At 62.8% G+C, this 26,430-nt stretch overlaps 2 protein-coding genes across 4 annotated transcripts in view; one reads left to right on the forward strand and one right to left on the reverse strand.

Annotated features, from left to right (window-relative positions):
* The window catches only part of ARHGAP44 (Rho GTPase activating protein 44), a 32,892-nt gene extending 23,550 nt beyond the window's left edge, over positions 1–9,342 (forward strand). The window contains exons 12-20 of one of the 3 annotated variants that reach the window (XM_069872326.1): positions 1,438–1,519; positions 2,424–2,504; positions 2,595–2,708; positions 2,846–2,937; positions 3,201–3,381; positions 4,083–4,100; positions 4,489–4,701; positions 6,789–6,847; positions 8,503–9,342. In XM_069872326.1, coding sequence (XP_069728427.1) covers positions 1,438–1,519; positions 2,424–2,504; positions 2,595–2,708; positions 2,846–2,937; positions 3,201–3,381; positions 4,083–4,100; positions 4,489–4,701; positions 6,789–6,847; positions 8,503–8,651 — 989 coding nt within the window. In that variant the 3' untranslated portion in view covers positions 8,652–9,342. The remainder of the gene's footprint in view (positions 1–1,437; positions 1,520–2,423; positions 2,505–2,594; positions 2,709–2,845; positions 2,938–3,200; positions 3,382–4,082; positions 4,101–4,488; positions 4,702–6,788; positions 6,848–8,502) is intronic. The other 2 variants (XM_069872329.1, XM_069872327.1) reach the window with 2 other exon arrangements.
* A 2,729-nt stretch (positions 9,343–12,071) lies between these two features.
* Positions 12,072–25,886, reverse strand: USP43 (ubiquitin specific peptidase 43). The gene is made up of 15 exons (XM_069872908.1): positions 25,443–25,886; positions 22,569–22,709; positions 20,774–20,874; positions 20,056–20,148; positions 19,628–19,763; positions 19,422–19,545; positions 18,496–18,652; positions 18,312–18,423; positions 17,416–17,519; positions 16,688–16,765; positions 16,477–16,603; positions 15,298–15,601; positions 14,918–15,064; positions 12,347–12,870; positions 12,072–12,227 (listed from the first exon to the last, which is right to left on the reverse strand). The coding sequence occupies exons 1-15, from the start codon at positions 25,884–25,886 to the stop codon at positions 12,072–12,074; spliced, it is 2,748 nt and encodes a 915-aa protein (XP_069729009.1).
* Positions 25,887–26,430: the final 544 nt, after the last annotated feature.

The following is a 26,430-nucleotide window of genomic DNA, read 5'->3' on the forward strand; positions in this document are numbered from 1 at the left end:
AGCAGCCCCAGGCACCAGGACATGCTGGGGCCGCCCAGCTGGAAAGCAGCTTGGCAGAGATGGGCTGGGAGTCCTGGTGGACATCAAGCTGACCAAGTCCCAGCAATGTGAAGGCGAATGGTGTCCTGGGCTGCACTGGGAGGTGTGATGCCAGCAGGTTGAGGGAGGTGATGCTTCCCCTCTCCTCAGCACTGGTGAGGCCACACCTGCAGTGCTGTGTCCAGTGTGGGGCACTACAAGAAAGATATAGAGATACTGGAGAGCCTCCAGTGTGAGGCTGTGAAGATAAAGAAGGGCCTGGAGCATCTCTCCTTGGAGGAAAGGCTGAAGGAGCTGGGAGTGTTCACCCTGGAGCAGAGATGGCTCAGGGTGATCTCACTGGTGTGTATAAATACCTGTGGGGAAGAGGCAGTGCTCTTTCCAGTGGTGCCCAGTGCCAGGACCAGAGGCGATGGGCTCCAGCTGAACCACAAACAGTTCCCTCTGAAGACGAGGAGACACTTTGTCATGTGTGGGTGATCAAGCACTGACTTGGGCTGCCCAGGGAGGTGGTGGAGGGTCCATCCTCGGAGGTACTAAAAGCTGTCAAGACATGGTCATGGGCAACCAGCTCTGGATCGTTCTGCTGGAGCAGGGAGTGGGACCAGATGACCACCAAGGGCGCCTTCCACCCTCAACCCTTCTGTGGTTTGTCCCAAAGTCTTTGAACAGCACAAAGAATACATGGAGGAACAAATGCAGGTGCAGAAGTGCAGCTCTTGGGTGTTCAGGAGTTGCCTTCCACTGAGGGACCTGCACACCCCTCCCTGGCCAAGGCCTCGGGTAGTGCTTTTGGTTGCAGATGAGGAAGAAAACAGAGATGCCATCATGATCTGGGATGGTGCTGGGGCCCTGATGACACTGATGAGGATGGTGCTAATGGGGGTGATGCTGATCAGGAGAGGCTCCACAAGAGCATGAAACGGTTGGGAAGATGCACACATGTTATCATCAAGCTTGCCACCTCTTCTGTGCCTCTAGACCCTCTCCAAGCACAGACGGGCTGCTATTAAGCATGAGTTGGGTTGAAATACCGCTCCACTGCCCCCTCCTGAGCTGGGCTGTCTAGTGGGTGTAGGATTGGACCTGGACTGCAGTGGGAACCCTTTCCTAGTGCAAAGAGCTGGGAAGTTCCTGGCCAAAAATGAGTAATGGAGAACTAGGTGAACTCCTGGTGGAGACCAAAGTAGTGGAGGGGATCAGGGAGGTGCAGGAGGGATGAAATGGAGGTGCCGAGGTGGTTACTGGGGGTCAGAGGATGCTATGGGCTCCACCCACGCTGAAGGGAGTAATGGGTGCTTTGGGACGCATAGGTGGGGAGGTTTTTTGTGCCTGGTGGGCAGTGCCACCCACAGCACCTCCTGTGGTGCTGAGCCCTTTATCCGTTGTGTGCCACAGGAGCTCTCAAATCCTACCTGCGAGAGCTACCGGAGCCCCTCATGACATTTGAGCTGTATGAGGAGTGGATTCAGGCCTCCAAGTGAGTCTGGGGCATCTCCCTCATTCCTCCATGACATGGGTGGTGGCATCTAGGGTCCCCATGGGTGGTTTGGGGTCTGTGGGGTCTGTACATGATTCACAGCATTTGGGATGAGAGCCAGGAGGGTTCCTGTGATGCTCCTTGAACATTGTGGGTCTCAACAGCAAGGGTGATCTGGATGTTCCCCAACCCTTATGTCCCAACCTTGGTCCAGAGCGCCCCAGCCAAGGTGGCTGAGCTCTTCCAGCATCCTTCAGCAAGCCCTTGGGTAGCAGGCACTGGTGCCATTCCTGGACGGATGTGGAGGCCCTGGTAGACAACTGGTCAAGGGTTCTCCCACATGCTTTTCTGGGATGCTTTGAACCATGGAGCCCGCAAAGCCAGCAGGACTAGGCCAGCTGAGGTGGCACCATTGTGCCTGCTCCACCATGGGAGATGTTTGGGCTAAGGGTGAGGGAGGTGGGAGAAAGAGCTCCTCCTTCTAGGCTGGGGGCCACCTCAGTAGTGCCTGGATGTAGGACTGACCACATTCTGCACCTGCCCTGGGACTGCTAGAGCCCTCAGGGATGTGGTGGTGGCTCAGCAGAGGGGACAGTCCCCAGGGGTGGCATGTGGGGAGCAGGCTGTTGTTTTGGGGGGCTGTTGGCAGTAATTACCACTTCTAAAGTGAGCACATCCCCAAAACACAACCCGGTGGGGCTGGAGGTGAGGAAAGGACATGCCCCCAGACTGCAGCCTAAAGGTTTCCTTCCCATTTTAGCTGTGGTTTGGCGTTTCATTTACTTGTACAATGTTGGCACCAGCCCAAAGGCCTCGCAGAGCCCCTGAGGGCAGGGCTGGTGGGGCCAGAAGGCCCAGGGTGGGGTGGGAATTGGAGATGAGTCTCTTGCCCACCTCCCCGCAGCATCCCGGAGCAGGAGAAGCGGCTGCAGGCTCTCTGGAATGCCTGTGAGAAGCTGCCCAAAGCCAACTACAACAACATCAGGTGAGTCTGGGGCTAGCAGGACACAGGGATGGGATGGGATGGAGAAGGTGCAATGGTGATCTACTACCCCGGCTTGGCTCTGCATTCCAGGTACCTGATCAAATTCCTGGCCAAGCTGACCGAGTACCAGGACATGAATAAGATGACGCCAAGCAATGTGGCCATCGTGCTGGGACCAAACCTCCTCTGGCCACAGGCAGATGGGTGAGGTGCCCGGGTGGGAAGCAAGTGGGGTAGAGGGAGGCTGGGCTATGGGGCGAGGGGGATCTGGGGCCAACATCCCATCGGAAATGAGGCCGGGCTGTGGAGGGGTTGCTGAGGTGCTGCCCACCACCTTGCAGGAACATGACAGAGATGATGACGACCGTCTCACTGCAGATCGTGGGCATCATTGAGCCACTCATCCAGCACGCCGACTGGTTCTTCCCTGGAGGTAGGGATGGGCTACGTAGGACCTCCTGGACCTCCCCGAGGAGGGGGTGCTGAGCTCCCATGTTTATTTCGGCTCCATCTGCCATAATGCCTTGGCTTGGGGGCCTCTGGCAGAGATCTGGCAAGACTCATCACAGCAGTGAGCCCAATCCTGCCACTCCAGGACCCCCCAAGCATCCCTGCGGTGCCAATTCCCCGATCCTACCCCTCACTGTGGACACACAACCCAATGTCCTTCCTCCCTTCTCCTTTCCCCTACACCAGACATCGAGTTCAACGTGACAGGCAACTACGGCAGCCCCATGCACGTCAACCACAATGCCAACTACAGCTCCATGCCCTCCCCGGACATGGACCACGCCGACCGCCGGCAGCACGACCAGGCGCGGCGGCCCCTCAGCGTGGCCACGGACAACATGATGCTGGAGTTCTACAAGAAGGATGGGTAGGGTCTGTGCAGTACCAGGGCTTGGGGAAGTGGTGGCATTGCCACCTTGGAGAGGGGTGACACTGAACTGGTGGAGGTTGGGTGGTCCTGGGGTGGGAGGACCTCCTGCTCTCCATGCTGGGCTCTCAGGGATGCTCAGGTGAGCCTGGGGCTTGATGCTGGCTCCCAGCCTGCTGAAATGGGAGTGGGGTGGCCCGTGGTGCGGCACTGGAGCTGTGCCAGGCCAGGATCAGGTGTCCTGGTGCGCCCGAGATCTGTGGGCTCAGCTCCCTACTCGCAGCCTGTGCATGCCCCCACCCCTGTGCCACCTCACAGGGACCACAGCCAGCCAGGTTACCTCCAGAAAACATTCCAGGGCTCCCCCTGTGTCCTCAGCTCTCTTCCAACCTCCAGAAAATGTTCCTAGGGCTCTTCCCATCTCCAGAAAAAAAACATCCCCAGAGATCTCCCTGGCTCTGAAAAACATCTCCAGGACTCTCCTCACCTCCAGAAAATGTCCCCAGGATTCTCTCTACCTCATGAACCCCAAACTCTTCCCCATCACCACCGCAATCTGGTCTCCACCGTGCCCTTCCTGCCCCAACTCTTGAAGCTCCTTGACCTCACAGCTCCTTTTCTGAGCAGTGGCCACTGTACCCTGTGCATTGTCAGGGTTTGGGAGGGTGTGCGCTAATAATCGTGTGTTTCCATTCGTGCAGCCTTAGGAAAATCCAAAGGTACTGTATCCTCTGCAGCCATGCTGGGAGGATGCTAGGAGGGTGGTGGGATGATGCTGGGAAGGTGGTGGGATGGGATGATGCTGGAAGGTGGTGGGATGATGCTGGAAGGTAGTAGGATGGTGCTGGGTGGTTTTTGGGAAAATACTGGGAGGGTGCTGGTGCCTGCTGGTACCTGGAGAAGGGAGAGGTGGCCAGTGGGTGACACAAGAATATCCCACGCAGCCATCCCTGCCCTGTTGCCATGGAGGCTCCTTCCCAGCAGCTTCCCGATGGAAGAGGCATTTTTAGGGTGCAGTCACCCTGAAGGAGCTGGGGGGCGGGGGGTGATGCTGGCAGTCACCTCTCACCAGGTGGGTGTTGTGACCCTGTCTCTCTGTGCCCCCAGCATGGGTGTCAGGGTGATGGACACCTCGTGGGTGGCCCGACGAGGCCCCTCAGGGGCACGCAAGGCGTCCTCGCCAGCCGCTCAGCCCCCCGCGCCGCCCACCGAGCTCCCCACCACCCCGCACTCGCCCATTCCTGAGTCGGTGGATATTTCAGCTACCCCGTCCCCACCTCCCACCAGCTTCGCCTTCCCTCCAGCAACTGAGCGGACAAGGTAAAGCCACCAGCACCCCTGTATCCCCAACCGAATCCAACCCCCAGCCGTGCCAGAGAGGGTGCTCAGCATCCCTGGGAGGGGAACAGCATCCCAGGGGCAGCAGGTGGAGAAGGTGTTCAGCATCCCAGGGAAAGGAGGGGCATCCTTGGGGACAACAGGAGGACAGAATACTCAGCATCCTGGGGACAGTGGGAGGAGAGGATTCTCTGCAACCCTGGGAGAGAAGCAACATCCTGAGGGCAGGTGACATCCCTAAAGAGGAGAGGGTGCTCAGCATCTCTGGGAAAGGGCAGCAGGAGGAGAAGATGCTCAGTATCCCCAAGAGAGGTGCGGTATTCCAGGGGCAGCAGGAGGACAGGTTGCTCAGCATCACTGGAAAAGGTGCAGCATCCTGGAACACCAGGAGGAGAGGCTGCTCAGCTGTACTGGGAGAGAAGTGTTCCAGGGACAGGGGTGGAGAAGGATATTCAATGTCTCCAGGAGAGGAGCAGCATCCTGGGAGAGGAGCAGCACCACGGGGATAGCGGGAGGAGAGGGTGCTCATCATCCTGGGGACAGTGGGAGGAGAGGGTGCTCATCATCCTGGGGACAGTGGGAGGAGAGGGTGCTCATCATCCTGGGGACAGTGGGAGGAGAGGGTGCTCAGCATCCCCACAGTGACCACAATAGCCCCAGCCCCACATCCGTGCCAGACCCGCATCTCCCATAGCCTCATCCACCAGCCCCACATCCTCCAGCCCTGCATTCCCCAGCACTTCATCCTTACACCATCATCGCCCAGCCCCACACTCCTCATCCCCAGGCTTGTATCCCCCATCCCGGCATCTCCCAGTCTCTCCCATCCCCAAATCCCTTGAGCTCTGCATCCCTTGAGTGCTGCACACTGCATCCCCCCATGCCCGCATCCCCCCATCCCGTCATCCCCCATCCCCTCATCCCCCCATCCCCCCATCTCGCATCCCCTCATCCCCCCATCCCCCCATCCCCTCATCCCCATCTCCTCATCCCCCATCCCCTCATCCCCTATCCCTTCATCCCCTATCCCCTCATGCCCTATCCCCTCATCCCCCATCCCCTCATCCCCCATCCCCTATACCCTCATGCCCTATCCCCATATCCCCTCATCCCTCATCCCCTCATCCCCTATGCCCCATTCTCTCATCCCCTATGCCCTATTCCCTCAGCCCCTCATCCCCTATCCCCCATTCCCTCATCCCCTATCCCCTCATCCCCTATCCCCTCATCCCCCATCCCTCATCCCCTCATCGCTCATCCCTCATCCCCTATCCCCCCATCCCCTCATCCCCCATCTCCTCATCCCTGCATCCCCCAGCCACACATCCCCAGCCTCTCCCATCCCCCCATCCCCCATCCCCTATCCCCTCATCCCCTCTCCCCTCATTCCCCTCATCCCCTATCCCCTCATCCCCTCATCCCTCATCCCCTATCCCCTCATCCCGTCATCCCTCAACCCCTCATCCCCTATCCCCTATTGCGTCATCTATCCCCTATCCCCTATCCCCTCATCCCCTCACCCCTCATCCCTCATCCCTGATCCCCCATCCCCTCACCCCCTATCCCCTCATCCCTCATACCCTATCCCGTCATCCCGTCATCCCCTCATCCCCTATCCCCTCATCCCTCATCCCCTCATTCCCTCATCCCTCCTCCCCTCATCCCTCCTCCCCTCATCCCCTATCCCCTCATCCCTCATCCCCTATCCCGTCATCCCTCAACCCCTCAACCCCTCATCCCCTATCCCCTCATCCCTCATCCCCTATCCCCTCATCCCGTCATCCCTCAACCCCTCATCCCCTATCCCCTATTGCGTCATCCCTCATCCCCTATCCCCTATCCCCTCATCCCTCATCCCCTATCCCCTCATCCTTCATCCCCTCATCCCCTATCCCCTCATCCCTCATCCCGTATCCCCTCATCCCCCATCCCCCATCCCCCCCCCCCGCTTTTCCTCGCTATTTTTCTCCCCATTTCTCCCTTTTCTCTCCAGTCCCCTTTTCTACCCCCCCGGCCCCGGTCTAACTTCTCTCTCCGCCGCTCTCTGCCCCCCTCCCCGCTCCCCCCAGCGCTGCGAGGCCCAAGGAGCCGCCCCCCGCGGAGCCGAGCCCGCCGCCCCCTCGCCAAGGTAGGAGCGGGCCCGGGGCCGGGGGGCAGGCCCGGGGCGCCCCCCCTCACCCCTCACCCGCTCTCTGTCCGCAGGGGCCAAGAAGCCGGCGCCCGGCCCGCCGCGGGACCCGGGGGGGGCCCCGTCCCCCCCTGCCAGCCCCCCCCCCTCCCCGCCGCCCCCGCCCCGCGCCCGGGCCCCCCCCAAGGGCCGCCCCAGGCCCGCGCTGCCGCCCCCCCCGCAGCCCCCCCCCCCGAGCCCCCGCAGCCCCCCCGGGGACGGCGCCCTCCCAGGTAACGGGGGATGGGGGGGGGGGGACAGGGAGCGGGGGCTGTCCCCGGGGCGGGGGGGTGATGTCCTTGGAAAGGCGGCAGCATCCTCGGGGAGGGGGGACTGTCCCCAGGGAGGTGGCAGCATCCTTGGGAAGGTGACAGTGTCCAGAGAGGTGACACTGTCCCCAGGGAGGTGGCAGCATTCTTGGGAAGATGACAGTGTCCAGGGAAGGGGGACTGTCCCCAGGGAGGTGGCAGCATCCTTGGGAAGATGACAGTGTCCAGGGAGGGTGGACTGTCCCCAGGGAGGTGGCAGCATCCTTGGGAAGGTGACAGTGTCCAGGGAGGGCGGACTGTCCCTTGGGAGGTGGCAGCATCCTTGGGAAGGTGGTGATGGCACTGGGAAGGTAGCAGTGTACTGAGAAAGGTGACAGTGTCCCTGGGAAGGTGGCAGTGTACTCAAGAAAGTAGCAGTGTCCCCCAGGGAATGACAATGTCCATGACAAGATGGAACTGTCACCAGGAAGGTGGCAGCATCCTTGGGAAGGTGATGATGTCCCTGCGAAGTTGGTGATGTACCTGGGAAGGTGACAGTGGCCTCGGGAAGGTAGCAATGTTCCTGCTAGGTGAAACCATCCCTGGGAAGGTGGCATCATCCTGGGAAGCACTACAAGGCTGTGGCACAGCTCCTGCTGTTCCCACCTCCCTGTCCCTGGGCTTTGTTGGGATTTGATGTCCCCCACCTCCCGGTGTCCCTGCAGCAGCAGGGGCCGCGCTGTTTGAGGGACATGGACAGGGTGATGCTTGGGAGGTGCCAGATGGCATTGGCGACACCTGGGGACACCGGGCAGGGGAGTGTGGGGACAGAAGCGCCCCAGCTCTGGCCCATCTGGCCAGAGGGTCCTGCAGAGGCCAGGTCTGCTGCTCCGTGTGTCCGTCCTGCCTGCAAGGTTGCTGTGGCCATGGCATTGGTGCATTCCGACATCGGTGCATCCCTGGCATCAGTGCAGCCTGGCACTGCTGCCTGGCATAGCTGCATCCTGGCACTGGTGCAGCCTGGCGTTGGATGGTGCATCGTGGCGTGGGTGCAGCTCCCCTGCCATGCGCTGCTACCCCTTGGTGGGTCCCCGAGCCGGCAGGTGCTGGCAGAAGCTGCTGCTGCCTGGGGTTGGTTGCTCCACTTGGTCACCCTGTGCCACCTCCCTCTGACCCTTGGAAGGGAGGATGGTGTGTTGCCTGCGCTGGGTGGGAGGAGAGCAGAGCATCACGGGGACCAGGCAGCAGGGAGGACAGCAGGGCTGCTGGCACAGCCTGGGCTGGGGTGGTGAGGAGCACGCACCCGTGGTGGCACCTACGCGAGGTGTCCTGCCCCCACGGTGTCCCCCTGACTCTGCCCTCCCGCAGGTCTGCTCCGTTTTGAGGTCCCCTCCCTCCAGGTCCCCTCGGATTCCACCCTGCGCCGAGACCCTCCAGAGGCATCGCAGAGACTCTCGGGGCCAGGCTCGGCCACCCGGCAAGAAGAGGAGGAGGAATCGGAGAGCACAGCCCTATGACAGTGTCCCTGTCCCCAAGCTCATCCTTGTGGCACGGGCCACCGGCACCGAGGGCCACCGGCACGCCAGCTTTGGGTGGCAAAGTGCCTGGTTTTGGGGCAGCGGCTGTTCTTTATGTCATTTTGTTTCGCCTTATCCAGACTTTGCCTTTCAACCGGGTGCTCCCATGGTCCTGGGGCGATGCCACCATCTCCTCCGTGCTCCAGATGCCAGCGGGTACCGGCCAGGTGGTGACAACCAACTCACCGGTGTCATTCCTTCAGCTTCTTCCCCCTCCGCTTGTTTGTCGGAGCAGGATGGGACCTGAGCAGCAATAACGTGGGGACTCGGGCTCTCGGGATGCCGGTGGGCGAGGGTGCACGTCCCTTGGCACCCACTGTCCCCATGGGTTGGTGGCTTTGGTTGTGCATGCGAAGATAAATTAATCCTTTATCCTTTACGGAGAGATAAGAGACAGAGAGGTATCTATATGGGCAGAGAGAGGTATATATAGTATATATTTGTACAGAGAGAGAGAGAGAGAAAATATAGAGAGATTTGTTTTATTTGGAGCCCTTCCCGCCCAGCCGGGGCACAGAGGGAGGATGGACGTGGCAGCGCTTCACCCCCCGCCCCCCTCGCGCCGTGCCCCACGCCCCAGGCGGGCCCCCCGGGCACCAGCGCCCCAAAGCAATCAATAAACCCGTGTGCCCCTCGCTGCCCCGCAGCGCTGTGGTTCCTGCCCGTTGGCACCGCGATGGGTTTGAGAGGTGGTGGGAGGGGGGTGACAAAAGTGCAAGGTGGGTGAGGTGGATCCTGGTCGCGTGGGATGGGGCAGCGCAGGGTTGGGGTGGTCCAGCCTGGATTTGGGGTCTGAGTTTGGGTTTGGGGTAGCTGGGTCCTGGATTTGGGATCTGAGCTTGGATTTGGGGTTGCCCCAGCCTGGATTTGGAGTAGTATGATCTTGGGTTTGGGGTGGTCCCAGCTCGGATTTAGGGTGGTCTGAGCTTGGATTTGGGGTCTGAGATTGAATTTGAGATGGTCCCAGCCCGCATTTCAGGTCGTCTGAGCTTGCGTTTTGTATGCTTTGAGCTTGGATTTGAGGTGGTCCCAGCCTACATTTGGGGTGAACTGAGCTTGGATTTGAGTGGTCTAAGCCTGGATTTGGGGTTGTTCAAGCCCCAGTTCAAGGTGGCTCCACCCTAGATGGATGCCCATTGATGGATTTAGAACATGGACACTCAGGGGGGTGCTTTGCTGGAGGAAATGGGTTTTAATGAGGGCTTGGGGGTGGTAAAATGATGGTCTTTTGTTTCTGAAGGTTGTCATGATCTTGATCCCATGGGATGGGGCAGCACCAGGCTTGGGGTGAACCCAGACTGGAATTGGGATGATATCAGCCCAGATTTGGGGTCTCACCCTGAATTTGGGGTGGTTCCAGTCTGGACTGGTGCCCAATGATGGATTTAGGACATGGGTTCTTGGAGGGTGCTTTGCTGGAGGAAGTGGTTTTAATGAGGGTTTGGGTGGTAAAATGATGGGGTTCACTCTGCGTGAGTTGTTGTGGTCCTGGTCCCATGGGATGGGGCAGGGCAAGGCTTGAGTGGTCCCTGCTTGGATTTGGGTTGATCTCAGTCCAGATTTGGGATCATCTTGGGCTGGATTTAGGGTGGTTCCAGCCTGGATTGGTGCCCACTAATGGCTTTAGGACTTGGGCTCTCAGAGGATGCTTGGCAGGAGGAAATGGGGTTTAATGAGGGTCTGGATGATAAAAATGATGGTTTTGTGCTTTGTGTGGGCTCTTGTATTCTTGGTCCCATGAGATGGGGCAGCATTAGCCTTCGGGTGGTACGACCTCAGATGTGGCGTGGTCCCGATCCTGGGGTGGACATCTAGCCAGCTGCAGCAGACCCTTGCCTGTGTTTTGGGGCTGAGCATCTTCCAGGCAAGGGGGAGGATGGAAGGAGCTTCCCAAGCTGGTGGGATGGGGTGGGGCCAGGACCTGGCTTGTCAGCGTATGGTGGGACATGGCCATGAGGCATGGCGAGGGGATGTTCCCGGAGATGCCTCTGCCAGAGAAGGCATGGAAAGACCTTCCCTGGTCTGGGTCCAGCCCTGTTCAATGTCTTTATCAATGGAGTGATAGGACAAGAGGGAATGGCTTTAAATTGGAAGAGGGAAGACTTAGATTGGACATTAGGAAGACATTCTTCACAATTATGGTAGGGAGGCCCAGGTTGCCCAGAGCAGTGGTGGCTGCCCCATCCCTGGAGGTGTTCAAGGCCAGGTTGGATGGAATTAGAGCAACCTGCTCCAGTGGGAGGTCTCCCTGCCCATGGCAGGGGGTGGAACTGGATGCACTTTGAGATCCCTTCCAACCCAAACCATTCTATGATTCCCAAGCTGATCCCCACCACCCAGGGGCACAGCACCAGGACACCGATGGGACATGTAGCCCTTCCACCCCTTGGGACAGATGCTTCCCCCAGGCTCTGCACCAGGTTCCTTGCCAGTGTATTTAATAGAAACCGCGGGCAGTGGGGCCACAGGCCACGTGTACAAAAGCTGGCAGGAGGAATCACATGTTGCATAGACCGTGGTGTGGGGGAACCCACCTGCGCCCTGAAATGTCGCCTTTGAGAAACAAAAGTGTCTCTGAATAAAAGTCTCACAGTGCAATAAAAACTGTGGCACCTTAGAGCCAGCGGAGCCCTGCCTGCTCCCAGGGAAGGGGCAGGGCGAGCTGAGCGGGGATGCCTAGGATGGTCCTAGGTTGGAATGGTTTGATTTAGGAGATCCCTGTTTGGGGTTCTCCCAGTTTGGGAGCACTTGGTTGAGGAAGCCCCAGGTCAGGATGCCCTGCTTTGGGATGCCACCAAGTAGGGATGTTCCCAGTTGCGGTTGACCCCATTTTAGGACACTCTTTGGGGTTGAGATGTCCCTAGTTCAGGACAGCCCTGGTTGAGGACACCCCGTGTGGGAATACCCCAGGAGGGGATGCCCTGGGTTTGGAGCCTCTGGTACATCAGCCTCCAGGTTGGGATGCCCTGGTTTGGGATGCTCCCAGCTGCAGATGAACCTACTTTGGCACACTCTTCTTTGGGAACCTTTGCTTCAGGAGCCCTCAGGTAAAGATACTCCCAGTTTGGCACAGCTCCAGTTGAGGACGCCCCAGTTTGGGGATGCCCTGGTTTGGGACCCTCTTGTTTAGGGACCCCCTGGTTGGGATGCCACGAGGTTGGGATGTTCCCAGTTGCCGATGACCCTGCTTTGGGACACTCTTTGGGATCTGCTGGTGCAGGAGCCATCAGGCTGAGATGCCCCAAGTTTGGGACAGCCTCGGTTCAGGATGCCCAAGCTGAAGATGCCCCAGTTTGGGGTGTCCCAGCGAGGATGCCTGAGTTGAAGATGCTCCAGGTGAGGATGCCCACCAACCATGGTTCAGAAGCTGGACTCGGGCACGGCCGTGCAGCGCAGGGAGCCCATTGGCAGCCGTCCCCGCTGCAGGGTGGCCCCGGGGAGACCCAGGGTGGGCAGGGGATGCCCCCCACTAGCCCTGCCCAGTGAGGCCGAGCGCCGCAGGCTGCCTGCCGAGTCCTGCGAGGACACCACGGTTGGAGAACCAGGGGAAAACCGTGCCTGGTGGACACCCCCGTCCCCTCCTCGCTCTGGGCTGCTCTGGCTTTTGGGGGGCGGGCGCAGGGCCCCCTCAGCACCTGCACTGGCAGCTCGCCGCAGCGTGGGCACACGCAGGGGACAGCGGGGGGCTCGGGGGGGCCTCTCTTGCCCCTTGCCAGGCTGGAGGGGGGAGAAGGGGGCCAGGGGGGAGCTGCTCTCCCCACTTGTGCCCAGCGGGAGAAGGAAACGGCGGATGCAGTGGGGTCTCCGTCCAAATTCCAGGGAGGGAACCGGCTCCCCCGGGACCCCCGTCCAACCCCGGTCCTTGGTGGAGAAGGACCAGCGGGGGGGCCCAAGCCTGGGGTGGGCAGTGGTGGCGGCCAGCCTGGCACTGAGGCTGCGCCCCTGGACGCTCCGCACGGCGGGTCTGGCTTCGAAGCCACCTGCAACACCAAACACGGATGAGCAGTAGGATGCAGGGCTGGGGTGCGGAGGGGGTGCTCAGTATCACCTTTCTCAGGGCCGTCGGGGGTGCCGGGCAGAGTGTCCGGGGTGTCCAGGGTGTCTGGGGCGCTGGTGTCCAGGCGGGTCAGCCAGTGGCCGGAGGGCGAGGCTGGGGAGCCTGCGGAGAGCAGAGGTTGTGCTGCTGACAGCGGGATGGGTGCCTGCACCCCAGGGTGCTCGGCCACAGCGGCTGCGACAGGTGGGTGCTCCTCAGGGTGCACATGCCTGTACGCACGTGTGCACAAGCATGTGGCGAGGGCTTCAGCAGCGCTGTGGGACTGCATGCCTGCCACGCTCCGCACACAGATGTGCACGCGGCAGCACAGCCCGGCTACCTCAATTCTGTGCGCACACGTGTGTGCACGACTGAGCACCCACCTGGCTGCTGCGTGTCTGTACACACATGTATGTGCACGTGGGAGCACAGCCTGTGTGCCGCATGCCTGTGCCCACACGCATGTGCATGTGGGAGCACCCGCTGAGGCTGCACGGCTTTGGGCACGTGTGCCAGTGCATGCACACGCGTGTGTGCGCATGTGTGCTCGTGTACCTGCCTGTGTGCTGTACAGCCTGTGCGTGGGTGTGCATCCATGTGGCGTGCACACGGCACGCTCTGCACGTGTGTGCTTGGCCCTGCGCATACGTGACTGCGTGTGCGCACCTGCCGCAGTTCATCCGCGGGGCTGCACACGTGCACACACGCACACGCCGCGTGCTCCGCCGGCCTCTGCATGTGCCCTCCTGCAATCTTGCCCGTGCACGCGTGTCTGTGTGCGCGTGCAGAGTGCTCTGTGTGCGTGCACTCCCCTACCTGCCTTCCTGCCCATGCACAAAGCGTGCACGCGTGCTGCGTGCCGCCCTTTCCCCGCAGAGGGGTGTGTGCGTGTCCGTGGGGGCACGCAGCGAGCCCTGGGGCGTGCGCACCCCTGCCTGCTGTGCTGCCCATGCACGAGCCTGCACAAGCACCCGTGTGGGCGTGCAGTGCGCCCTGCACGTCCGGGGATGCGTGTGGTGCTGTCCTGTCCATGCGCGGCTCGGCACGCGTGTCCGTGTGTGCACGGGGCGCTCTGCACGGCTGTGCCTGCAGGAGTGTGTCAGGCTTGGGGGGGACTCACTGGTGTGGGGGGGTATGGGCTGGAGGGGGTGTCTCACTGGTGCTGGGGGGTCTCTCACTAGTCGGGGAGGGCTGGGCTGGAAGCGGGGTGGGGGGTCTCACCAGTGCCAGGGGATCTGAGCTGATGGTGGTGGGGGGGTGTCTCACTGGTGCTGGGGGGGTCTGGGCTCAGAGGGGGTTCTCATGCTGCAGGGAGGGTCTGGTGGGGGCTCTCACTGGTGCGGGGGGATCAGGCTTGGGGGGGGTCTCACTGGTGTGGAGGGGGGTCTGGGATGGGATGGGGACCGTCTCACCGGTGTGGGGGGGTGTCACTGGTGTCGATGAGTTTGGACTGATTGAGGGGGGTCTTGCCAGTGCTGGGGGGTCTGGGCTGGGGCGGGGGGGTTGTTCTTACTGGTGGTAGGGGAGTGTCTCACGAGTGCAGGGGGGTCTGAGCTGGGGGTGGGGCTCACCAGTGCTGGGGGGGTCTAGGCTGGGGATGGGCTCTCACTAGTAGGAGGGGCAGGTCTCACTGGTGTCTGTGGGTTTGGACTGGGGGAGGGGGGGTCTCCTCGGTGCTGGGGGGTCTGGGCCAATGGGGGGATTCTCACTGGTGCTGGGGGGGTATCAGGCTAGGGGAGAGCTCTCAGTGGTGCAGCGGGGACTGGGCTGGGGGGGGGCCTGTCATTGGTGTCGGGGGTCTGAGCTGATGGGGGGCAGGGTCTCACCAGAGCTGGGGGAGTCTGGGTGACAGCGGGGGGGGGGGATCAGGCTGGGGGGGTCTCACTGGTGTAGGGGAGGTCTGGGCCAGGGTGGGGGGGTCTCACTGGGGTGGGGGGGGTTGGACTGAGGGAGGGGGGTCTCACTTATGCTGGGCAGGGGCTGTTCTCACTGGTGCAAGAGGGGGGAATCAAGCTGGGGGGGTCTCACTGGTGCAGAGGGGGTCAGGGCTGGGGGCGTGGGGTGTCTCAGTGATAGGGGGGGTCCTCACCGGTGCCAGGGGGGTCTGGGCTGGAGGTGGGTGGTGTCTCACTGGTGCAGGGGGGTCTGGGGTGAGGGGGGGGGCTCTCACCAGTGCCGGGGGGTCCCGGTGGGGTTCTCCTGCGCTGGTAGAAGAGGATGTAGGCGCTGCGGGCCCGCAGTTCTGCCTCCCGCACCCTCGTCACGCGGCTGTCGTCGAAGCGGTACCAGCGCCCGTCGAGTGCGTTGCGGCACGAGGCTGTGGGCACGGGGCAGCGCTCAGCCCCTCTGCCCCACGGCCCCATCCTGCGTCTCCTCGGTGACCCCCCTCAACACCGTGGGTATCCCTGAGGGGGACCCCAACTCCCTTCTCGCCCCACAGCACTGCCCCGAGGGACCCCAGCCCCACACGCTGCCCCACAGCCCCCACAGAGCCCCCCAAACCCCACACCGTCCCCCAGAGCACACCCTGCGGTGCCCCCGTCCCCTCACCCGTGTAGTGCCCGCCGTGCATGCTGCCGTGGTGGTAGCAGACGGCGTACAGGTCGTAGAGGGCATCTCGGGGGCTGCTCGGAGGGTCCCCGGGGGCGCCCCGCTGTGCCATGTGGGGGCCCATGTCGAGCCCCCGCAGTGGGAAGCGAACCAGCGTGCTGAGCTTGTGCCCGCGCGCCGCCACCTGCCCGAAGCGCTTGAGGTGGATGATGAGGATGTCGGGCAGCGTCCACAGGCTCAGCTTGACCGTGCCCTGCTGCGGCACCTGGCAGTGCGGGCAGCGCCACGCGTCGTCCGGCGCCAGCTGGGGACAGAGATGCCAGGGCCACCCCCGCCACGGCACCCACCGACCGCTGCCACGCGGGCACAGGGAGGGACACCACGGTGGCCACCCATGGGGACACCCCTGGCCACCCATGGGGACACCGTGACCAGGAAAGGGAATGGAGGAAAGGGAGAGGAAAAGGGAGAGGAAAGTTGGAGAGGGAGGGGGGGAAGTTGGAGACCGGGGCGGGGGAAGGGGGAGATGGGGGGAAAGGGGGAGAAGGAGGGGGGGAAGGGGGAGAGGGAAGGGGGAAGGGGGAGAGGGAGGGAGAAGAAAGGGGGAGGGGGGGAAGGGGGAGAAGGAGGGGGGGAAGGGGGAGAGGGAGGGAGAAGAAAGGGGGAGATGGGGGAAAGGGGGAGAAGGAGGGGGGGAAGGGGGAGAGGGAAGGGGGAAGGGGGAGAGGGAGGGAGAAGAAAGGGGGAGGGGGGGAAGGGGGAGACGGGGGGAAGGGGGAGACAGGGGAAGGGGGAAAGGGAAGGGGGAAAAGGGGAGAGGGAGGGGGGAGAGGGACGGGGGAAGGGGGAGACGACGGGGGGGGGAAAGTGGGAGACGGGGGAAGGGGGAGAGGGAGGGGGAAGGGGGAGGGGGAAGGGGGAAGGGGGAGGGGGAGAGGGAGAGGGAGGGGAGAAAGGGGAGAGGGAGGGGGAAAGGGGGAGAGGGAGGGGAGAAAGGGGGAGAGGAAGGGGAGAAAGGGGGAGAGGGAGGGTGAAGAAAGGGGAGGGAAGGGGGAGGGGGAAGGAAAAGGGGGAGAGAGAAAAACGGAGGAAAAGGGGAAGAGAGAAGGGTTGGAAGGGGGAGAGAGAATGGGGGAAAGAGGGAGTAAGAGGGCAGTGAGAGGGCAGGGTGCCCGGTACCTGCTCCTCCTTGGTGTAGAGCTGGAAGCATTCGTCCAGCGTGCAGCTGTGCTGCTGGTGCACCTGCTGCTGCAGCCTCACGCTCTCGGCATCCTGCACCATCTCCTCCTGGATGTCACCGAAGAGGCTGCGTGGGTCAGGGGACACGAGAGCGGTGAGGGCGAGGGACCCGGGCGCTGGGTGTCCCCCACCCTGGGTGCGTGGGACTCACCGCTCTTTGGTGCTCAGGTCCCACTCCACCGTCAGGGTCACGTGCGGGGGGCCGCCTGCCCCGCTCAGCCGCAGGGCTCTGGGGCGACGACCACGTCAGATCTGCCCTCTGCCCACCTCCGTGCCACCCTGGAGGGGCCGGCAGGGAAGGCCACCACCTCCTCAAGTGGCACCCACGGTGGGGACACGGGGCTGGGGACCGGGTCTCCAGGTAATGGGGTGGCCACCACCATGGTCATCCATGGTGACACCACTGGCCACCCATGGTGACCCTGTGACCAGCCACAGGGAACTGTGATCGGCCATGGTGACACCGTAACCACACTCCGGGACACTGCGGCCACCTACAGGGATGCTGTGATCGGCAATGGTGACACTGTGACCACCCAAGAGGATACTGACCAGCCATGGGGACACCACGGCTACCCACAGGGACACTGTGACCAGCTCTGGGGACACCACTGGCCACCCATAGGGACATTGTGTCCAGCCCTGGGGACACCATGGCCACCCATGGGTACACTGGCCAGCCATGGAGACACCACGGCTACCCACAGGGACACTGTGACCACCTGTGGTGACACCATGGCCACCCACAGGGACACTGTGATCAGCAGTGGTGACACCATGACCACCCAGAAGGACACTGCCCAGCCATGGGGACACCGTGCCCTGCCCCCAGGGCAGGAGGGGACTCCCTGGGGACAACTGTGCCCTGCGGTCCCTTACCTGTCAACGGCAGGGTGGCAGAGAGGGTGGGGGTCCTGCGGCGACAGGTAGGGGCAGGGGATCGAGCCCCCGGCCAGGCAAATGCGGAACAGGGCTCCGGCGCCCTGCGAGGGGAGAGCGGCTGTGGGGCCAGCTGGGGACACCAGTGCCCGGGGTGGTGGCACTTGGGTGGTGGAGCTGGGGTGGCTCTGCCCTGAGAGCTGGGCGGCTCTGCAGGCAGCCGTGGTGACAGCTGTGGCCACCTGCAGTGACAGCACAACGACCCACAGGGACACCACGGCCACTCACAGGGATCACTGTGGCCACCTATGGTGACACCACTGGCCAGCTTTGGGACAATGTGACAACCCACCACGGCCATCAGCCACCAGCATCATCAACATAGCCACCCCCAGGGCCACCACAACCATTCACGGTGACACCACAACCACCCACGGTGACCCTGCAGCCAAGCACAGTTCCAACGTGCTCACCCACGGGACAACACGGACAGCCAGAGGGACGCTTGTGGCCATATAGTGTGACACCACTGGCCACCCACGGGACAACATGACCACCCACGGGGCCATCACAGCCACCTACTGGGACACTGTGGTCACCCACAGTCAGCCATGGTGACAATATGACCATCCACAGGGCTACCACAATCACATAAGGTGACACCAGTGGCCACCTCTGGTGGCACCACAGACAGTGATGGTGTCACCGTGGCCACCTATAGCTGCACCACAGCTACCTGTGGAGACACCATGGCCAACCACAGGGCTGTCACACAAGGTGACAGCAACGGCCACCTCTGGTGGCACTGCCACCGGCAATGGTGTCACCACAGCCACTCGTAGCTGCACCACAGCTACCTACGGAGACACCACGGCCAACCCCAACTCCCTGCTCACCTGCGCCCACACCTCTCCGCGCAGCAGTGCCTGCAGCTGGGCCAGGATGCTCTGCTGGAGCTGCTCCCAGGAGACGCCCCGCTCCTCGCACAGCACCAGCGGTGGCCCGAACCTGGGGACGAGGGGACAGCAGCTGAAGGGACAGCAGGGCACGCGGGAGGGGCGGGGTGGGGCGCTCAGGTACCTGGTGAGCCGCAGGCCGGAGGTGGCCACGTTGCAGAGCAGCAGCAGGATGCGGCCGCCCGCCCCGCGCAGGCACTCGGAGGAGCGGGCAGCGGCGGGTGGCACGCGGGGCACCTCCAGGTGGGCACCAGGGGAGGCAGGCAGGCTGCGGGGGCATGCTGCGAGGGCAATTAGCGGCTCACGTTAATTAGGGCAGGGTCTCTCTACCATAGAGAGGTCCCCAGGGCCCCTGACAGCAGGCAGCATCGTGTCCCCAGGCTTCACACCAACCACAGTGGGCAAAGCTGTGTCCAATGAGAGCAGAGCGCACCTGAACCCATCCAATGGGAGCAGAGCACGCCTGACCCCATCCAATGGGAGCAGAGCACGCCTGACCCCATCCAATGGAAGCAGAGCGCACCTGACCCCATCCAATGAGAGCAGAGTGCACCTGACCCCATCCAATGAGAGCAGAGTGCACCTGAACCCATCCAATGGGAGCAGAGTGCACCTGAACCCATCCAATGGGAGCAGAGTGCACCTGACCCCATCCAATGAGAGCAGAGCGCACCTGAACCCATCCAATGAGAGCAGAGCGCACCTGACCCCATCCAATGAGAGCAGAGCACGCCTGACTCCATCCAATGGGAGCAGAGCGCGCCTGACCCCATCCAATGGGAGCAGAGCATGCCTGACCCCATCCAATGGGAGCAGAGTGCACCTGACCCCATCCAATGGGAGCAGAGCACACCTGACCCCATCCAATGAGAGCACAGGACCTCAGTCTCTCACCAGTCCCAGCAGAGACCTCTACCCAGTGCCCTCCAGTCCCAGTTCAGCTGCCCCTGACCCATTCCAGCAGACAGGACCCCCCAGTCCCAGCGAGGGGATCCCCGCCACCAGCTGCTCCCCCAGCCCCGCTCCCAGCCAGGCGGGTCGTGGCGGTACCTGCGCGGCGGGTCGGGGGCGGCTGGAAGGCGTAGAGGGGCGCCTGCTCCCCAATGGCGCCCAGCTCTTCGGCATCACCCAGTGAGCGCAGGAAGCCCTGTGAGGACACCTCGGCCAGGATCACCTACGGGGCAGCACCTACACCCTCAGCGTCCTGGGGCGGAGGGTCCCGTGTCCCCCCTCCCCGTGTGCCCATACCCCGTTACCTGCTCCGGTGGGATGCGTCCCTCCCGCGCCACCATCTCCCGCAGCTCAGCCACGGTGCCCAGCAGGGGCACGGCCAGCCCCACCCGCACAAACCGCTGCCGCTCGCGCTGCAGCACCAGCGTGACGTTGAGAGCCCTGGCGACACCGGGGGGGACACGTGGACACCTCAGCAGGGACAGCCACCGCGTGCTGAGACCCAGAGCCGATCCTGACCACACCACATCCCGGCGCTGGGACAGCAAACACCCAACGGACACAGCTCCCACGGCGCCCGACGCCACCTGTCCCCATGTTGCCACCACCCCCCATATCAATTATTTAGCCCAAACTCAGCAAATTACTCTGGTTGGAGGCAAAATCCCACCGGCTGTGGCCATACCTGTCACCGTGCCGGTGAGCAGCTGGGCAGGTGTGGGGTGAAGCTCACCTGGTCTGGCACAGCGGGATGGGCAGGGAGATGCACAGGAAGGGGTCAAAGGTGTTGCTCTGCTTCAGGCAGTGCGGACACGTCAGGGAGGACCTGTGAGACAGTCGGAATGTGTCACTGGCGTGGGTGCGGCACCCCCAGCATCCCCACCCTGGGGCTGCAGCACCCTGCACCCCGGCTATCGCACCCCAGGTACCGCATGCCCAGTATCACACCATGGGGACCACACCCCAGGTACCGCATCCTGGGTTCTGCATCCCCAATACCACACGCTGGGTACCACATTCCAGGTACCGCACCCTGGTTACCACATCCCACAGGGCTTGGATGCGCCCAGCATCACACAGGGTGTCCACAACCTCCTGCCAGGGTGAGGCACCACAGCCCATACCTGCCCGCCCCAGCCCATCACTCTGTTCACTCCGAAACCTAGCAAGGGTGCCTGGAGTTACTGCTGCTACAGAAGCCAGAATGAAATAATGGAATCGTTAAGGTAGGAAAAGACCTCCCAGCTCATCCAGTCTAACCATCAGCCCAACCCCACCGTGCCTGCTACACCATGTCCTGAAGTGCCACATCTACACACTTCTTGAACCCCTCCAGGGAAGGAGACTCCACCACTGCGCTGGGCAGACTGTTCCAAGCCCCTCCACTGCTGCCCGGGGCTCGCAGGCAGGTGAAGACACCAGCCAGGCAGGCTCCAGCCCTCCCGGCTCACCTATACTGTGCTTGGAAGTGGCTCTGCACGAAGCTCTGCCCGCTGGGATTCTGGGAGGCTGGTGGGGAGTTGCCAGCATTGCCACTCCCATCCTCACTGGGCTGTGGGGACAAGAGACAAGCAGATGAGTGAGGTGCTGGGGTGACCTTCCACCCCTCAGGGTTTGGGGCCGTGCCCCCAGCCCAGCTTTGGTGCCCCCAGGGCACAAGGAGGAGCTGAAGGTGATGCTGCTGTGCCCTCCAGGTTCCCTGCACACCTTCTCCAGGGGAAGGATGGTTTGATTTGTCTCAGTAATAAAAACCTGTTTTGGTTGGTCTTAAGGCTTTCTCCAGCATCAGGCGGGCAAAGTGGGGAAACACGGGCTGTTTCACAGTGAGACAAGGAGGGTTTGGCATCACAATGAATAGGATTGAAAATCAATGAGGTATTTGGCCAGGATGTGGATTTTCCTCATGCCATATGCTGGCAGCGGGTCCTGCTGAGCCTGACATCTCCTTACGGCCTGCCTAGGGCCAGGGTCCATCTGGTGTGGCACCTGGGGACCTGGACTGTGTCTGTGCCCCACACAGACCCCTAAATGCCCTCAAAACCCAAGGCCCCTCCTCCAGCCCTCCTGTCAGCCAAGCCTTGGTTCCCATCCACCCCAGAGTCCACCAGGGACCAGGACAGACACCCTGTGGGCACCCACCAAACAGCCAGGACGGGGCTTCCACCCTTCCAGCCTGCCCGGCTCCATGCCCTGGACCACCGACCTCCTCGTCTTCTGCTTTCCACCAGCTCAGCGCCCCCGGTCCCTCAGCCTCGGCACAGGCTTGACCAGGGGCGAACTGTCCCCACCATCCCCATCCTTCAGTACCTGCACCAGCCCTCCTTCCCCAGCCTGCGCTGCTGAAAGCCAGGACCAAAACCCAGGACGGGCACAGATGTGCCCAGCTCCATCTGCCCCTCAGCCAAGAATCACAGAATCATGGAATGGTTTGGCTTGGAGGGGACCTCAAAGCCCACCCAGTCCCACCCCCTGCCATGGGCAGGGACACCTCCCACTGGATCAGGGGCTCCAAGCCCCATCCAACCTGGCCTTGAACACCTCCAGGGATGGGGCAGCCACCCCTGCTCTGGGCAACCTGGGCCAGGGCCTCCCCACCCTCATCATGAATAATTTCTTCCTATGATCTCATCTGAATCTTCCCCCTTCCAATTTTAATCCATTCCCCTTGTCCCATCACTCCAGACCCTTGGACAAAGCCCCTTCCCAGCTTTCCTGGAGCCCCTTTCAGCACTGGAAGCTGCTCTAAGGTCTCCCCACAGCCTTCTCTTCTCCAGGCTGAACAACCCCAACTCTCTCAGGCTCCCCAGAAGGGCTGGAAGCCCCAGGGCGGCCCCGGCCAGAGGCAACAGGCAGGCAGGGCCAGGGCGATGTGAGGCCAGGAGCACCAGTGGAGGGAGGGAGACAGACTTAATTACTCATTTTGCCAGCATTAAAGCCACCGAGCTGTAATTACAGGGGCTGGAGGCAGGGAAAGAGGGGGGCCTGGATCTCTTCCTGACTGAGGTATCCCAAGAACCAGGGTGTGTACCAGCCCTGGGGTGCTCAGTCAGATTGGCTCCTGCCAACACCCCCACACTCTCCCAGCACCCGAAATCAGGTCACCCACATCCCCTTCCCATTCTGGGGTGGAGGAGACAACTCCAGCTCACCCCCTCCCAGGACATCTTGGTTTCTCCGGTCCCCCATTCAGCATGGACATCTCCCCCCTGAGCCAGGGTGTGTGTCATTCCCGCGGGGGTCACCCACCTCCTCGGGGACGTGGGGCTGCTGGGTGGGGGACATGGCACCCAGGTCCTCATGCAGGCGATCCAGCAGCCAGAGCAGGAACTCAAGGGCGTCGTGCTGTGCGTTGCCGCGGAACTGTGCGCTGTGCTTGGAGACGATGTTCTGCAAGAGACGGGCAGGGATGGTGCTGAGCCCCAGGCCACCCTGCCTGGCACTGATGAGCAGCTGGATCATTAGTATCCATCAGGAAAACCCATCTCTGCTTCTTGCCTACAGCAGCATCTGCTCCTGTCCTGTCTCTGCAGGGACACTGCAGCCACCCCAGGGACACCAGAGCAGTGGGGACACCAGCACATGGATGATCCAGTGGGTCCTTTCCAACCTAGTGATTCTATGATTCTTGGAAGATGCAGATAACCACTGGGGTTGGGGGTGGAAAAAAACTCAACAGGAACGCTGGAGGGTTTGGGTTTGCTTTTTTGACTTTGTGCCTAAGGACCAGGTGTGCTTGGGAGCAGAGGGCATGGACCTGTGCCTGGCTGGTTACTTTGCTACAAGAAGATCATAGAATCATAGAATAACCAGGTTGGAAGAGACCCACTGGATCATCGAGTCCAACCGTTCCTATCAAACACTAAACCATGTCCCTTAGCACCTCGTCCACCCGTCCCTTAAACACCTCCAGGGAAGGTGACTCAACCCCCTCCCTGGGCAGCCTCTGCCAGTGCCCAATGACCCTTTCTGTGATTTTGGGTTTTTTTTTTCCTGATATCCAGCCTGAACCTCCACTGGTGGAGCTTGAGGCCATTCCCTCTCATCCTGTCCAGTCACTTGGGAGAAAAGCCCAGCTCCCTCCTCTCTACAACCTCCTTTCAGGGAGTTGGAGAGAGCAATGAGGTCTTCCCTCAGCCTCCTCTTCTCCAGCCTAAACACCCCCAGCTCTCTCAGCCGTTCCTCATCAGGCCTGTTCTCCAGCCCCCTCACCAGCTTCGTTGCTCTTCTCTGGACTCGCTCCAGAGCCTCAACATCCTTCTTGTGGTGAGGGGCCCAGAACTGAACACAGGATTCGAGGAGCGGTCTCACCAGTGCCGAGTCCAGAGGGAGAAGAACCTCCCTGGACCTGCTGGTCACACCATTTCTGATCCAAGCCAAGATGCCATTGGCCTTCTTGGCCACCTGGGCCACTGCTGGCTCACGTTCAGTCGCTGTCAACCAACACCCCCAGGTCCCTCTCCTCCAGGCAGCTTTCTAGACAGACTTCTCCTAGTCTGTAGCTGCACAGGGTTGTTGTGCCCCAAGTGCAGGACCCGGCATTTGGCCTTGTTAAACCTCATCCCGTTGGTCTCAGCCCAGCGGAATGATGAAAGACACTGAGCACCCCACGAGCCAGTGACGGGCACAGTACCCCAGCAGGGCGGGCACTTCCACTCTCCAGGTGGTTCCCCCGGGGAACAGGGTTCAGGGCAGCGGGTGCCCGAACCCCTGCCCGCACAGCACCCGCAGACGCACTCAGAAAGCCCAACACAGGGAGCAGCCTGGCTGCCCAGCAGCTCCTCGCAACCGCAGCAGCGGTTTAACAGCAGCATCGCGTTCCTGGGGAGATGTCACCCCTGGGCACGCATCCCCATCCCTGTCGCCAGGCTGGGCACAGCACAAAGCACAGTGCCCCGCAGGCGTGAGACACACGCTCTGCGATGGGGCCTGAGGCCACGAGGATGGGCTCCGGTGGCACCACAACGGGCAGCATCGCGCCCGCCCTCAGCACTTGGCTGGGTGGCCGGGGCTGGGGGCTCAGCCCCCCAGGGTGGTCAGGGCTCAGGGAAAAGCAGCCCAGATGGCAGTACAGCAGATGGGGACAGCAGGGCTGGGGGCATCTGGCAGGACAGGGTACGGGGTGCTGGGGGGCACCGAGGGGGGCTGAGGGGGGCTGGCAGTAGGGGTTGCAGCTGGGCACTGGGGGCACGAGGTGCTGGGGGACAGGGAGGCACTGGGACAGGGGGGTACTGGAAGCAGGGGGCTGCAGCTGGGGTGGGTCGAGGGGCACAGGGGTGCCAAGGGACACTGGGGGATGCCGGAGGGTGTTAGGAGGATGTGGGAATAGGGGGTGCTGGGGGCTCTTGAGGACCCAGGAGGCACTGGGGACAGGGGGTGCCAGGGGCGCCAGTGGTCACCTGGAGACTAGGGTGCTTGGGGGCACTAAGGACAGGTGGGGACAGGGAGGGCTGGGGACAGAGGGGGCTTGGTGTCGGGGGGCTCTGGGGATGCTGGTGGGTGATGGGAGACACTGGGACAAGCGGGACAGGGGGTGCTGGCGGGTGCTGCTGAGGTCCCCGTGTCCGGGTGTGCGGGACGGTGCTGGGGTCGCTGGGATGGTGAGAGCAGGGGGGCCAGGGGGCACTGGGGGGGCTGCGGTCGGATGAGCCGAGGTTGCGTAGGAAATAGGTGTGGGGGGGGGTGGATGGATGCGGGGCGGGGAGGGGAAAGGATGCGGGGAGGAGGGAAAGGGATGCGGGGAGGAGGGGAAGGATGCGGGGAGGAGGGGAAGGATGCGGGGAGGAGGGGAAGGGATGCGGGGAGGAGGGAAAGGATGCGGGGAGGAGGGGAAGGATGCGGGGAGGAGGGGAAGGATGCGGGGAGGAGGGGAAGGATGCGGGGAGGAGGGGAAGGATGCGGGGAGGAGGGGAAGGGATGCGGGGAGGAGGGGAAGGATGCGGGGAGGAGGGGAAGGATGCGGGGAGGAGGGGAAGGATGCGGGGAGGAGGGGAAGGATGCGGGGAGGAGGGGAAGGATGCGGGGAGGAGGGGAAGGATGCGGGGAGGAGGGGAAGGATGCGGGGAGGAGGGGAAGGGATGCGGGCAGGAGGGGAAGGGATGGATGCGTGGTCGGGGCCGGTACCTTGAACTCCCCGGAGAGGCTCGGGCTGTACCCTCGGGTCCAGAGCGCCCGCACGAGCGCCGCCAGCCGCCGGGTGACCTCCGCCCGGGCTCCGCGGACCCTGCCGAGGGCGAGCAGCTCGGCCAGCGGGGCCGTGTGGCTCAGGCACTGGACCACCGCGTTGATGAAGCAGGTGTTGCCGTGGTTGCGCAGCCCCTGGGCTCCCGGCGGCCGCTCGGGCCCCGCTCCTCCCCGCCCGGGGCCGCCCCCGCCGAACCCCCCCTCGTCATCCTCATCCTCCTCATCCTCCTCCTCCGAGCGGAGCACCGAGCGGTGCCTCCCGCGGGGCGCGGGCAGCCGGGACCAGGAGCGCATCAGCCGCCCGGCCAGCCTGCGCAGCGCCCGCAGCGACCCCGCGGGGCGACCCCCGGGACCCCCCCCCGGCACCGGGACCCCCCCCTGCATCGGGACCCCCACCGGTACCGACAACCCCCCTGGCACCGGGACCGCCCTGCCCCTTGGGGCTCCCCCCGCCCCCCGCCAGGGTCCCCCCGCTGCAGCCCCCCGAGCCCCAAGGGGTCCCCCCGGGTCGCGGTGCCGGGGCCGCTGCGGGGCCCGAGGCTCCGGGCAGAAGGTTTTGTGCGCGGGCGGCTCCTCCCCAGCGATCGGGGGAGGAGGAGGAGGAGGAGGAGGGAGAGGGGGGGATGGATGCTGCCGCCGCTCCAGGGCGGAGACCGAGCCCCGCTGCCCCCGTGTCCCGGCATCACCCCATCCCCGAACTCCATCGCCTCTCCAGAGCTCCAGCGTCTCTCCAGAGCTCCATCCCACTCCATGCCCCAGCACCTCTCCAGAGCTCCAGCGTCTCTCCAGAGCTCCATCCCAACCCGTGCCCCAGTGCCTCTCCAGAGTCCATCCAATCCTCTGCCCCAGCACCCCTCCAAAGCTCCAGCACCTCTCCAGAGCTCCATCCCACTCCATGCCCCAGCATCTCTCCAGAGCTCCAGCACCT

This window comes from Phaenicophaeus curvirostris, chromosome 19, assembly GCF_032191515.1.
Source record: "Phaenicophaeus curvirostris isolate KB17595 chromosome 19, BPBGC_Pcur_1.0, whole genome shotgun sequence".
Taxonomy (NCBI): domain Eukaryota; kingdom Metazoa; phylum Chordata; class Aves; order Cuculiformes; family Cuculidae; genus Phaenicophaeus; species Phaenicophaeus curvirostris.